This window comes from Phascolarctos cinereus, unplaced genomic scaffold, assembly GCF_003287225.1.
Source record: "Phascolarctos cinereus isolate Bilbo 61053 unplaced genomic scaffold, phaCin_HiC Scaffold_726;HRSCAF=1367, whole genome shotgun sequence".
In the NCBI taxonomy this organism is placed as follows: domain Eukaryota; kingdom Metazoa; phylum Chordata; class Mammalia; order Diprotodontia; family Phascolarctidae; genus Phascolarctos; species Phascolarctos cinereus.
This window is the reverse complement of record NW_027556098.1, coordinates 245,337,074-245,349,206: the sequence shown is the minus strand read 5'-3', so window position 1 is coordinate 245,349,206 and position 12,133 is coordinate 245,337,074. Positions and strand designations below refer to the sequence as shown.

At 35.1% G+C, this 12,133-nt stretch overlaps 1 protein-coding gene across 1 annotated transcript in view; it reads left to right on the top strand.

Moving 5' to 3' along the window:
- The window catches only part of NBEA (neurobeachin), a 776,021-nt gene that overhangs the window by 90,961 nt on the left and 672,927 nt on the right, over positions 1-12,133 (top strand). Inside the window, 1 exon segment of the mRNA XM_078147053.1 lies at positions 10,195-10,426. Within this exon segment, the coding sequence (XP_078003179.1) occupies positions 10,195-10,426 (232 nt within the window).

Sequence of the window (12,133 nt, the reverse complement as noted above, 5' to 3'; positions counted from 1 at the left end):
TTCTAAATTTAACTCAGAGACAATGAGTGATTTACAGGAAAGCTGAATTTCCAAACCTAATTTTGAGGCAATGAAACATGACTTAGGCAGTTAGAAAAATGTGGACGGTGATAAAAAATGAAATCAATAACAAAATAGGATCATTTTGATTTCCCCAATTTTCAGTAACATAAGATGCGGAAACTTTCTCTGCCATTGAAAATTGGCATTTGCTTTACGATCTATATTCTTTGACCCTTGACAAGGGAACTGAGCAGTTATGTGACTTTTTTATGGGTACTCAGCTAATACATGTCAGACCCACAACTTGAATATGAGCGTAAGTCTCTCCCAATCCAAGACTGGCCTTCTATACAGTATACCATGCTGCTTATCAACATCGTGATTTAATTAGATGTTTATAAATAGTAGAAAAATTATATGTCTAGGCATAGAAAGACCTTTTAAACAAATTGTAAAATTAATCTATTTAAAACCAAAAGCAACTATCATATACAATGCAGATACACAATAAGTTTTCTTAATAAATATGGGAGTAAAACAGTGATGCCCACTCTCCCTGCTTTTATTTGGTAGGTTTCCAGAATGCTAAATATAATACTGAGATGAGACAAAGGAATTAAAGACATAAAACAGGTAAAGAGGAGATAAAGTTATCCCCGTTTTGGCTGATAACATGATAGTTTACTTAGAAAGCACTAGAAAATCAGCAAAGATAATCATTGAGACTATTAATGGCTTCAGCAAGGCTGTGGACTACCAATTAAACCCACAAAAATCAATAGCATTTTAATATAATACTAGCAAAACTCTAGACACAGTGCTAGAAAGGGAAATACAATTCCAAAATATTTAAAATGTACATAGGGATCAATTTACAAAAGCACTTAAAAACATATAAATTCAGTTACAAAATGCTCCTTAAAGACATAAAGAACACCTTAAATAGCTGGAGTAATACCCAGTGCTTACAGGCTGAATCGTGCCAATATAAATGATAATACTACCAAATTTAATGCTAACCCAATCAGACTGTCAAAGGGATGCTTTACAGAACTTGATAGAATAATAATAATTAAGTTCATTTATAGAAATAAAAGATCTAAGATATCAAGAGAAATAACAAAGAGAGATAGAGACAGAGGGGAAAATAGCACTTTAAGTTCTCAAACTACAAAGTGGCAATTTTTGCACTCATTTGATTTTGGTTAAAAAATAGAGAGGAAGATCAATGGTATAAACTAGACAAGGGAGATTCAGAAACAATGGAACTCAAGTTATGTAGAAAAGGACTCCTTATTTGATAAGAACTACTGGGAACAGTGGAAATAATCTGTTGGAAATTAGGCTTAGATTAACACTTTATGCCATTTCCCACAATATATTCTAAATGCAGATGTGACCTTAATATTAAGTATCATAAAAATTTAGAAGAGGGAGCAGATCATATACCTTTCATAGCTATGAGTAGGAAATTTATTCTTACCTAAACAAGGATTAGAGGTGATTACAAAAGGTAAAATGAACAAATCTGATTACAAGGCACTGAAAACCTTCTGTACAAACAAAATTAATGTACCTAGGATCAAAAGAGAAGTAGTAGAATGGAGGGAAAAAAAACTTTGTATCAAATTTCTCTGATAAAGCTTTGCTTTCCAAGATATACAAATAATTCAAATGTGTGTAGGTATAAACATACTCAGAGATAAAATCAAAAGCTGTTCCCCAGTAGATAATTGATCAAATGATACAGTTCTCAAAAGAATTACAAACTATTAACTATATGAAACAATGCTCAAAATCTCTAATAAAAAGAGACTTGCAAATTGAAAGAACTCTGAGGAGTTACCTCACACCTTGCAGATTATTCACGTTAATGCTTTGCTATTGGAACTGTTCATTATGATAAATCTTTTGGAAAGAAATTTAGAATAATGAAAATAAAGTGACTAAAGATTCTACTATTAGACTTATATCTCAAAGAGGCCATTCATAAGAAGAAAGTCTCCACATATACCAAAGTATTTATACCAGCACTTTTTGTGATAGCAAAGATTTGGAAGCAAAGTTGATGTCCATGAACTGGAGAATAGCTAAACAAATTGTGGGACGTGAATATGATGGAATATTACTTGGCTGTAAAAAATTATGCATATGATGCATACAGAGATATATGAAGATTTACATGAACTATTTTTATACTGCTCTTTAAAAGTTTGATAGAATTCTCTCATGGATCCGTCAGATCCAAGAGTTTTTTCTTTGGTAGTTTCTTGACAGCTAGATTTATTTCCTTTTCTGAGATTAGGTAATTTAATATTTCTCTCTGGTGTTCTGATAGTTTGGGATTTTATATTTTTTTAGATATTCCTCAATTTCTGTTGTGTTCTCAGTTTTATTAGCATAAGACTGGGCATAAAGTGTTCTGATTATCTTGTTTTTTTTTCAGGTTTTTCTGTGGTTTCACCTTGCTTATTTGTTATTTAATTGATTTGATTTTCTGCTCTCTTTAATCAGATTTGCTAAGGGCTTATCAATTTTATTAGTCTTTTGAAGAAAACACTTAGTTTTGGTCATATTTCTATGGTTTTTATGTTTGTTTCCAATTTATCCATTTTTCTCTAATTTTTAATATCTCTTCTTTGTGTTTGTTTCAGATTTTTCTATTTGTTGATTCTCTAATTTTTTAAATACATATTCAGTTTGTTTTCTACTTCATTAATGTATGATTATAAGGATATACTTTCCCTCCTGAGAACTGCTTTAGCACCATCCCAGAAATTTTGGTATGTTGTGTAATCATTATAATTTTCTTTACCTAGTTACTAATTGTTTCTCTGATTTGTTCTTTGACCCATTCATTATTTAAAATTTCATTGCTGACTCCCCATTTGTGTCTGTATTTTCTGTTTGTGGTCCCTGAACAATATCTATTCTCATTGCATTATGATTTGTAAAGGATATATTGTTTTTTTTTACATTTGTTTGAAGTATTTCTGTTCACTTGTACATGGTCAATTTTTGTAAAAGTTCCATGTGGTACAGAGAAATATGTGTCTTCTTTTTCTGTCCCATTGAGAAAATACCATGAATCTTTTAACTCTAGTTTTTTCCAGAAATTTGTTCAATTCCGTATTTTCCCTTTTGTTTATATTTCTGTTAGACTTATCCAAAACTGGTAGAGGGATATTGGAGTCTCCAGTCACTTTGTGTTACTGTCTATGTTTTCCTGAATGTTAGATGTTTCCTTTATGAATGTGAACGCTAAGACTTTTGGAGTGTCTAAGTTTATTACTGATGCTGATTTGTTGTCTGTAGTTCCTTCTAGCATAATATGGTTTTCTTGTATGTCCTTTTTTATTTTTTGAATGTTTGCTTTTTCTTTGATAGCATAATGGCAATTCCTTCTTTTTTGGATTCACTGGATGCTTAGTAATTTTTCCCCCATTCCCTCAGTTTTATTTTGTCTTTGTTTTTTAAATGTTTTTTTTGTGAACAACAGATTGTAGATTTTTGTTTTCTTATACAATCTGTCTCTGTTTTTTGTTTCATTGGATTGTTTAATCTGTTTACATTTAAAGTTATGAGTTAGATTTATATTTTTTTCTTTCTGTATCTAATTTTTTTTAGGTAATGATTTTTCTCCTCTTCTACTATAAATACAGTAAAATGTTCCTTTGGTTACTTTAATAGGTCTTTTTAAATGTGGCCCTGTTCTTACTGGCTTTCTTCTCCCCACTCCTGATCCCCTCTTGTCATTTGTTGTCCCCTTTCCTTAAGGGTTTTGTATATTAGTTCCTTTCTTCTGCTTTTTTCTAGTTATCTATTTTTCCCCTCACTTTTTTCCTCTTAGTCAAGTAGATTCCCCTTGCTCTTTTCTCCTTCAGCTAGTCCTGTTCGTTAGTTTTTAAATTTTATTTTTTCTCCCCTTTCCAAAAGGACTTCTTACTCTCTTCACTATTCATCTTCTCTTTTTTGTTTACTCTGTTCACTCATTCTATCTGATTCATCACTCCGGTAATCTTTTCTCTCTTTTCTCTGTATTCTTCATAAAATCAAAGCTTCTAAGGAATCCACTGTAGGCTTTGCCCTCTAGCCACTTCCTCCCACTTCCTTGTAGGGCTTATTCCATCTGTTCCCCTTTTCTGTTGTGCCTCATTCGTAGTTATTTATTATGTTATTTATTATGCCAGTTATTTCAGGTGTCCTGCTTCGTGGTAGGACACTTTTTCTCTCCACATTTGCCATCTGTACCCTTTCTCTCTTTTTTTTTTCTTCTGCATTTATTTGAAATCTCCTCCCTGTGTCCATGCTCTCCTACTCCTCCAAGTGCCAGTTGCCTCTAGGGATTCCAACTCCCTCCTCCCATTCCTGGACAAGTAGAATTTTCAGGTTCCAAATCCCTCAGGTCTTATCCACAGTAAGGTCCTCATCTTACTTTACCCATAGGAACATTTATCAGTGGAATTCCCTTCTACTTCCAAAGTAAGTCCTTCCTTTTCCCCTTTTTAACTTTTTTCCCCCTGTTCCTCACCTACTACTCTGTAGTCTTTTCTATTTTTGAGATCACAGAGGTCACCTTCCCCCTCATTGTAAAGTCTTGATTTGACCCTCGAGTGTCACTTATTCCTCTCTAATCCCATGGTCCTCTCACCCCCTTTCATGTACCCTCTCATGTTAAAATGTAGTCCCACCAAAGAAGCATTTTTCTGTAGGCAGTATGTGACCAGGTTCTCTCCATAATGCCCCCTGTGGCCCTTCTCACTGTTACCTTAATCACATTTTCACCTTTACCCCTGTCTCCTTGTGTTGCTTTAGAAAGAAATATCTCACTGGTCTTTCTGTTGTCATTCTGTTGCTGCTCCTGGATTTCTTTTGTTTGGGGAGAAATCATGTAAGTCCTGTTTTTCTTTCTAAAAATGTCTTAATCTCTTCTTTATTATTGAACATCCATTTTTTGTTGAGCTCAGATTTGTAGGATAGGTCACGTTGGGCTGCGTCCTGTGCTCCAGTACTCTTCAGAATACATTATTCAATTTCCTCCATTTCTAGTGAGTACTGAGGTCAGATTTAGGAGAGTGGTTCAAGTGTGAAAGAATTCGCTTAGATGACATTCTCTTGGCCATTGGTGATGAGTTCAGGGTGGACTCCAAGAATGTTGGAGTGCTACCCTGAAATGATGAGTAATAGATGTGCAGGTCCTAGTGTACTGAAAGAATTCATTCAGTCTCCAAGTTAAAGAAAGGCAGTTTAACCTTCCTTTGGATTCTGGTATGCTAGACCATGGAAACAGTTGAAAATTGCTTTATCTTTGGCTCATAATTTCTATTTTGGAGGGGTTTGAATGGTTGTGATGATCAGAGAAAACTTGTAGTTGGGCCATCTTGTTTTTCACATGACCTGGAAGTCTCACTTAGAATTTTATTCTATTTGGCATGCAGTATATACAGAAATAAGATTTAATTTAGGATTACAAAGTGATGTTGTCCTCTTGATCTGCCACATTCATAGATTTTTACTGCTACAGTTCCTTGATACTTCCCAACCTGCCATTATGGACCTGTGAATTTTCATCCCTGAGTAACTTCTGCTGTACTTTTTCTCTGCTTCTATTCCAAGGATATTATGCGCCATTGTGAAATTGAGGTGATTTTACCTCCTACAGATTTAGGGTGTCCAGTCTTATCTGTGCCTTTGCCAGCAAACTTGACAGTGTTTTCAAACCTCACCTTCTCCCCTCTTCCCCAGTCATGGCGTCATTACCTGTCCTAATTGTAGATAGCTGACCCATATGTGACTTTAAGGTTTACAAAGCTCTTTATATCTATTATCTCATTGGATTTTCACAATAACTCTGAGGTTGGTAATATAGGCATTACTATCCTCATTTATAGATGAAGGAACTACTGCTCAAAGAGGCTTAGTGACTGGTTACATAGCCAGTGAGTACCTAGAGATGTCTCTTTTCTCTCTGGAAAACCTGAGCTCATCTTATGTGAGTTCCATCAGCCTTCATCTTCATAGTTTGTCAACCTCATGACCTGTTTTTTCTTTCCTCTGGTTACGGAAGATGATTACCTGCTTCTCATGTATCAATCCTTTTGCCACCTCAGTTCAATTCAAAAAACATTGTTTAAGTATCCACTTTGTGCTGTTGGCACTGTGATAGGTGTTAAGAAAAAACTCAATAAAACAGTCCCTGTCCTTAAATAGTTTGTATTCTACTCGGGAGAAGTACTATACTCCTACATAAGTATAGTACAGGTAAAATTTAGGAGAAGAAAAATACTAACATGGAGTTGGGGAGAAGGGAGAGAGAGAGAGAGAGAGAGAGAGAGAGAGAGAGAGAGAGAGAGAGAGAGAGAGCGCGAGCGCGCGAGAGAGCGAGCACTAAGTGACTCCCCATCTGTGCAATCCTGCTTCTGTTCCATTTTGCTTTTCCCTTTCAGTGCTAAACTTAATTAAAAAGTTTTCTGTATCTTATCTAATATTTCTATGTCTTCATTGACCATTACTTAGTTTCCATATCACATTATAGCTTCACTTTTATGGAATTCATATCCCAAAGATCTTCAGTGTCTACCTCACTATCAAATACAGTTGCCATTTTTTGGAGAGGGGGAGGGGTAGTGATCCTCTTTTACCTTTTAGTGGCTTTTTGATATGATTGGCCAACTTATCCTATTGAATAGTCTCTCTTTGCATTTACAGACATACCACTTTCTTGGTTCTTTTACATCTCTGCTTATGCTTTTTCTGTGCTTGTACTTCCTTCCTTCCTTCCTTCCTTCCTTCCTTCCTTCCTTCCTTCCTTCCTTCCTTCCTTCCTTCCTTCCTTCCTTCCTTCCTTCCTTCCTTCCTTCCTTCCTTCCTTCCTTCCTTCCGTCCTTCCATCCTTCTGTCCTTCGTTTTGCAATTGGAATTAAGTGATTTGCCCAGGGTCACACAGCTAGTAAGTATCAAGTATCTGAGTCCAGATTTGAACTCAGGTCCTCCTGACTCCAAGACCAGAGCTCTATCCGCTGTGCCACCTAGCTGCCCCTTTCTTTTTCTTTTTCACTGTTTTTTTTTTGATTCTTTAGTCTCTGGGTGTGACTAAAGATTCTCCATTTGGTCTTACGCTTCTTCCTTCCTTCCTTTCTTTCTTTCTTCTTTCTTCCTTCCTTCCTTCCTTTCTTTCTTTCTTTCTTCTTTCTTTCTTTCTTTCTTTCTTTCTTTCTTTCTTTCTTTCTTTCTTTCTTTCTTTCTTCTTCTTTCTTTCTTTCTTTCTCTCTTTCTTTCTCTCTTTCTTTCTTTCTTTCTTTCTTTCTTTCTTTCTTTCTTTCTTTCTTTCTTTCTTTCTTTCTTTCTTTCTTTCTTTCTTTCTTTCTTTCTTTCTTTCTTTCTTTCTTATTTTCTCCTTTGGCAATCTCATCTATTCCTTTGTTTTCAGTTATCATTGTATGATTGATTCCCAAATGCTATGTTTATAGCCCTAACATCAATTCTAAGTTTCATACATATATCTTTAGCTGTCTTTAGGACATTTTTGTTATTGGTATTAGTGAGTACCTCAGACTTATCCAAAATTAAGCTTTTCTCTTTCCTCTTTTTAACTTAACAATTTCTGTCTGTTGGGAGGCAGTTAGGAGGCACAGTAGAGAACATGGTGGATTTTGTATGATGTAATAAGTAATGGGATCTTCCTAGATTTATAATTTCCCTTCAAGTCTCACGTAATTTTTTCTCTACTCTTGAATATGCTCATATAATTCTCTGTATTATAATTACATGTTTGTGTCTTAGCAGATAAAGGTGTTTGCAAATAATTTTGCATACAAATTACAGGTATTATCATTATTCCATTATTAGACTTACCCAAGGTAGGGGCAATGATTGGGTCTTAGCTAGATTTCTTTCTCTGACAGCACAGTACCCTACAAAAGGTTAGGCCCTTGGTAAATACTTATTGAATTTTGTTTTTATTAAAAGGAATATATAAAGTGAGTACAAATTAGTATAGTACAAATAGAGTCTGTGTGAGGAGGGGATGCTGAGAAAGGGAGTAGTTATATTGAAATGAAGCTTATCAGGGAGAAAGCTTGCTGTGATTGTAAAGCGAAATAAAAAAAGAAATAGGAATTTTTAAATAGTATGGATGGCAAATGCACAGTTATGGAAATGAAAAAATCATTTGTGACAGGCAGATCAAGTTGGTAGAATCAGGGAATCCATAGCACAGAATAATGAGAGTGGTTTTGGTGAGATAAGAAATATTGAGGGGAAATGTAGGTCAAACAAAAGGGTTTAGATTTGTTATGGTAGGAAATAAACAGCTGCTTTAGATTCTTGAGTAACAGAATAATGTGATCAATATGGTGTTTGAGGAAAAAAAATACTCTTTATCAACCATTCCCCTGTGAAACATAATAGAATAGAGAACCAATAGTAAAATTTTGATGTTGATACATAACCAATAAACTTATAATATGGGCATTGTGAGGTTAAAATAAGATGGTTAAGAGATCTCTAGGAGTCTTGAGAATTGCGTACTATTCTTTCAGTTCTTACTTTGTTTGATTTGGGGTACATCAGGATTCTTGAACTTGTGATTATAATGCTTGGAACTGTCTCAGGGGAATTGAAAAGAGTTAAAGAGATTGATTTTCCAGGGACCTTAGAGGGCCATCTAATTCAACACTCTCATTTTACAGATGAGGAAAATGTCTCAGTCTACATCTTCAGTGTTGTATTCGGTTTTGAATGCCCATTTTGGGAGGCATGCTGATAGGCCAAATAACATCTGCAGTGGGGCAACTAATGTGCTAAAGTGCCTCACGTTCCTTACTAATACATTAGGACAGCTTGAGGGAACTGGGATATTTAGCCAGGAGATGAGAATGGATGTGATGTCTGTCTTTCCAGTTTGTTTGGTAAGCTGTCATGGGGAATGAAATTAGACTTGGTATTATACATGGCTTGGGGGGCAGCTAGGTGGCACAGTGGATAGAGCACCAGCCCTGAAGTCAGGAGGACCTGAGTTCAAATGCAGCCTCAGATCAAACACTTGATACTTGCTAGCTGTGTGACCCTGTGCAAGTCACTTAACCCCAATTGCCTCACCAAAAACCAAACAAATAAATAAACAAATACATGGCTTGAAAAGACACAATGAGGAGCAATGAATAGACATTGTGGAGAGAAAATTTTAGGAATCTAGAGAAACTTCCTGGTGATAGGGGCTGTTCTAGAGTGAAGTAGGCTACTTCTGAAGGTAGTTGGTTCCTTCTTACTTGAGGCCTTCCAGGAGAAGATAGATACCCACTTGTCAGATATATTATAAAGGAGATTCTTGTTCAGGTACTGTTGATACCTGATGGGTCACCAAGAGAGATAGTATAGAGAGAATAGAGGATCTAGATAAAAGTCTTCAGGTGCATTCATAAGTATGATGATCTAGTAAAAGGAGACTGATAAGTGGTCAGAGAACAAGGCAGAGAAGCAAGAGAAGTTTTTTAAAAAGTGGACTCAGCTTATTGAAAGAGTGCTCTATTCCCCTTTTCTGTTCTGTTCATGTTTTCTGTTTCAGTCTCAGTTCATTTGTACCTATGGCTTTGAAATATCCATTTGTTTGATTTTACTACAATAGAAAAAGTAGAAACTACAGAATAGTCATATTTCTGGAGATATTGCATTATCCAGTGACAGTTTTTATAATTTATTTTCTATTAAATTTTAATAGTTTTATGGCTATTGTGGTATTAAACTGAACCTTCCTGCAGATTGTAAGACATATAAAACTTTTAAAAATCATGTAGCTTTTTTGGGATGGAGGGAGTCGTTACATTTTGATGTTTATATTTATATTAGACTAATATATGTCCCTCCCCTTAGGGACTGGAAATGTATCTGAAGTTCATATCCCCTTCAACAAACATGATAGGCGCTTGCTGTTTGCATATGAACTATATGAATTTTTATACTTTCTTATAATAGGGTATTAAGCATGGTATAGTAGGACGGGTCCAGGATTTGAAAGACTGATGTCCAAATCGTGACTCTGCCATGTTTTTGTCTCTGTAAAATTAGGGGGTTGTACTAGATGACCTCTGAGGTTCCTTCTAGTTCTCAGTCTATTTCTATGATCTATGATATTTTTCGAAGTAATATTAGATTTTATATATTATGAGTAATGGTTTTTATTTTTCTTTTCAGCTTGTTGGTGGGGAATTCGATTTGGAGATGAACTTTATAATCCAGGATGCTGAGAGTATAACATGCATGTCAGAGCTTTTGGAGCATTGTGATGTAACATGTCAAGCAGAAATTTGGAGCATGTTTACTGCCATTCTACGAAAAAGCGTCCGTAATTTGCAGACCAGCACTGAAGTTGGCTTAATTGAGCAAGTATTGCTGAAAATGAGTACTGTAGATGACATGATTGCAGGTACGAGTTACATGAGAAATGTATAATTTTATACTCATAAAGATTCAAACACAATAGGTTTGCTACTTGAAATTAAGCAGATTCATCTGAAATATATGGAACAATATTTATATTTTATTTTTAAAAGGAAATCATGAAGTTGAAAGCATATTCTTCATTAGATTTTGAATAATTTGGTGGAGATAAGTGAATTGTTGATGCTACTTAGTTAAGAACACATATGATATTTTTCTATTCCAGTTTTTTTTGGTCTCAGTATTATAATTTCCCAGTCCACCAACCTGCTTCTCAATATTCAATATATACAACATACAGTTGAGAGTTAGGGTGGTTCAGTGGAAAGAATGTTGGACTTGGAGTTAGGAGAGATCTGGCTTTCAATCCTTCCTCTTGTACTTAGTAGTCATGTGATCATGTGCAAGTCATACATCCACAAAATGGGGATTTCATATATATATAAAAAAAATTTATATCATATATGTATAATTTATATCATATATATATATATAACTTCATAGGGTTGTTGTGAAGATCAAATGAAAAAATGCAGTTGAAATAATTGGTAAACCTTAAGGCATTATATCAGTGTTGGCTAATTTTGTTCTGATCAGATAGAAAACTAAAAATTTTTTGCAACAGAGTTATTATTTCAGTGTGTTTTTAATGGAATTGAATCTTATAACATGTAATTGTTTTATAACAACGAATATTTACCAAGCTTCTAGAAAATTCTCAGCCTAACTATAATTATTTCAGTGTGTTTTTAATAGCATTGAATCTTATAACACACAATTGTTTTATAACAATGAATATTTACCAAACTTCTAGATATTTAGTAGAATCCTTTTGGAAATTACTGTCTTATTTCTTCAATATAAGCAGTCATCAACCATTTCTTAGGTATTTTCTGTGTTCCAGACACAGTGCTAAGCACTAGGGATATAAAGCAAAAATGAAGTAGTCTCTACTCTCATGAAACTTCTGTTTTATCATGGAGACGACATGTTCACATATCTTCACAAAATATGTACAAAAGAAATACAAGGTTGGAGGCACTAGAGGCTGTGGGTCTAAGAAAGACCATGGGTAGTGTCTGATCTTCTTTGAAGGAAAGAAACTAGAGAGATTCTAAGAGGGAGAGGGTTGTAGACATGGGGAAACAACTTGTGCGAAGACACAGATACTGGAGATGGAATGTCATATGTAAGGAACTACAAGAAGGTGACTTTGGCTAGAACATAGTGTTTAAGAGGTCTTGAATTTGGAAATAGGTTTTGCAAGTTTTTGAATGCCAAAAAGAGTAGTTGATATTTGATCCTGCAGGAGCCACTGGAGTTTGAATAGGGGAGTGCTGGCTTTATAAATAACACTTTAGTAGCTGTGTGGAGGACAGATGGGAGAGATGGAGATGTTGAGTCAGGGAGACCAATCAGGAAACCATTGTAATACTTGGGGTGAGACCTGGACCTGAACTGGGGTGATGGCTGTGTCAGTGGAGAGGGACATCTATGAGAAATACAGGGAGAAAGATTTGACAAGACTGAGCAATTTGCTTGAATATATGGGGTGAAGTTAGAGCAAGGAGTTGAGAATGACTCTGAAATTGAGAACCTTATTGACTTGAGGGATTATGGTGCCTTCAATAGAAATGGGGAAGTTCCAAAGAGAGATTTTTTTTGGGGTGGGTGGGTAATGACTTCTTTTAAA